This window comes from Palaemon carinicauda, chromosome 3 (assembly GCF_036898095.1).
Source record: "Palaemon carinicauda isolate YSFRI2023 chromosome 3, ASM3689809v2, whole genome shotgun sequence".
NCBI classification, from domain to species: domain Eukaryota; kingdom Metazoa; phylum Arthropoda; class Malacostraca; order Decapoda; family Palaemonidae; genus Palaemon; species Palaemon carinicauda.
The window spans coordinates 128,797,279-128,799,778 of record NC_090727.1 but is presented as its reverse complement, the minus strand read 5'-3'; the positions used below and the strand labels follow the sequence as shown (position 1 = coordinate 128,799,778).

The following is a 2,500-nucleotide window of genomic DNA, read 5'->3' as shown; positions in this document are numbered from 1 at the left end:
CAGTTTGTGCACCGTTTCGTATGTCATGTGTTCATATCCATCCTGGGAAGGGTAAGAAATAGCAAGGATAAAGATAAGGGAATCGTGAGGAGTAAAATCGCGTTTTCTTTTCGTTCCATTTCATGATTTTATAATCCGGTTTTTTTTTTTTTTTTTTTTTTTTTTTTTTTTTTTTTTTTTTTTAAGTCTCTTCAGAGTATTCAAACATAAGCATATGTATTATTATTATTATTATTATTATTATTATTAATATTATTACTATTATTACTTGTTGAGCTACAACCCTAGTTGGAAAAGCAGGATGTTATAAGCCCAGGGGCCCCAACAGGGAAAATAGCCCAATGAGGAAAGAAAACAAGGAAAATATAATATTAAAATGAATATTTCCTATATAAACTATAAAAACTTTAACCAAACAAGAAGAGAAATTCGATAGAATAGTGTGCCTGAGTGTACCCTCAAGCAAGAGAACTCTAACCCAAGACAGTGGAAGACCATGGTACAGAGGCTATGGCACTACCCAAGACTAGAGAACAATGGTTTGATTTTGGAGTGTCCTTAGGAGTGACATAACCGTCATGTAAGGCTGCTCTTGGCAGCCTTTGAAAGAATACGAAATAAAATTGACAAGTTTTTAGACGATCCCCCCCCCAAAAAAAAAAAATTAGATCTATTATATATGAACTATAAAGAGAGACTTATGTCAGCCTGTTCAACACAAAAACATTCATTGCAATTTTTTCTTTTTACTTTTTTTTACTTTTATTAAGAAAATATACAGTTTACAAGTTCATTTTTACAAATACATATTTATATAAACATATAATTTATATTTTGATATTGGTTTTCCTGATGTGGTTTATAATTCACCATTAGCATATACTAACATTAGTCATATTAATATTTACATAACATAAAGACAAGCTGATAATGCAATAAATCAAGATTACTATAATTTATATACTTTAAACTTCAATTATCATTAAGGAATTTCTCACACTAATTTACTCATTTTTATCCAAATTAACATATTCTTTTGTAAAATGAACATCTGAGGTTCCATCGATTCAACTGCCTGATTAGGAAAGTCGTTCCACAACTTGGTCACAGCTGGAATTAAACTTACGGAATACTCTGTAGTAATAAGCCTTATGAGGGAGAAGGCATGGCTATTAAAATGAACTGCATACCTAGTATTACGAACAGGATGTTACTGTCTGGGAAGATCTGAATGTAAAGGATGGTCAGAATTATGAAAAATCTTATGCAACATGAATAAAGAACTAACTGAACGACGGTGCCAGAGATTAATATCTAGATCAAGAATGATAAAAATAACTATAGTCAATTCGTTTTAGTGAGGCAGATTTGCACGGACTCGCAGGGGGTGATCTCTTAGCTCGGAAAAGTTTCCTAATAGCTGATTGGTTGGACAAAATCATTCTAATCAATCAGATAGCAGGAAACTTTTCCGAGCTAAAGGGGCACCGCTGCTAGTCAGTGCAAATGCGCCTCATTAAAAATTGAGTATAATTATGAGATTCAGCAGCTGAAACACAGACAGGAGAACAATACTCGAAACAAGGAAAAATGAAAGAATTAAAACACTTCAGAATAGATTAATGACCGCAAATCTTAAAGAGACATCTTCAATAAATCAATTTTGGTACAATTGAAGAATAGGCGAACCAAATGTGGTTCCCAAAAATTAAATTTAAGAACAATACTCGAAACAAGGAAAAATGAAAGAATTAAAACACTTCTTTAGAATAGATTAATCATCGCAAATATTAAAAGACTTCTTCAATAAATCAATTTTGGTACAATTGAAGAATAGGCGAACCAATTATGGTTCTCAAAATTTAAGAACTAGAAAGATGAACCCATATTACGCAATCGTTCGATTATGACAGCCATGGATACGCACTATCTAAATGGCACGATGATTCAATGAGAGAACTTTTGATCTTTTTTTATCAGATTATTTATAGCGCGTCACAGAGACCCCCGTGGCCTTTTTAAACCTACAAAGGGAAGAAATGGGCACAGGACTTGTTAGTATCATTATTATTTAGGTCACTATTTCAAATTGCTCAATTGAAGTACAAGGAATGATGACTTGAGATGATTTATAGTCGAACACTGATGATGTAAGCAAGCCATTTCAATATTGTTTACCGGAGTTGTTATTATTATTATTATTATTATTATTATTACTTGCTAAGCTACAACTCTGGTTGGAAAAGCAGGATGCTATAAGCCCAGGGGCCCCAACAGGGAAGATAGCCTAGTGAGGAAAGGAAACAAGGAAAAATAAAATCTTCTTCTTCTTCTTCTTCTTCTTCTTCTTCTTATTATTATTATTATTATTATTATTATTATTATTATTATTATTATTATTATTATTATGACTTGCTAAGCTACAACTCTAGTTGGAAAAGCAGGATGCTATAAGCCCAGGGGCCCCAACAGGGAAGATAGCCTAGTGAGGAAAGGAAAC

The 2,500-nt window shown here is 32.6% G+C and overlaps 1 protein-coding gene across 1 annotated transcript in view; it reads right to left on the bottom strand.

Annotated features, from left to right (window-relative positions):
- LOC137638499 (cytochrome P450 3A29-like) overlaps positions 1-2,500 on the bottom strand; it is a 17,234-nt gene that overhangs the window by 8,124 nt on the left and 6,610 nt on the right. Inside the window, exon 3 of the mRNA XM_068370595.1 lies at positions 1-42. This exon is cut by the window's left edge and continues 90 nt beyond it. Coding sequence (XP_068226696.1) covers positions 1-42 — 42 coding nt within the window. The remainder of the gene's footprint in view (positions 43-2,500) is intronic.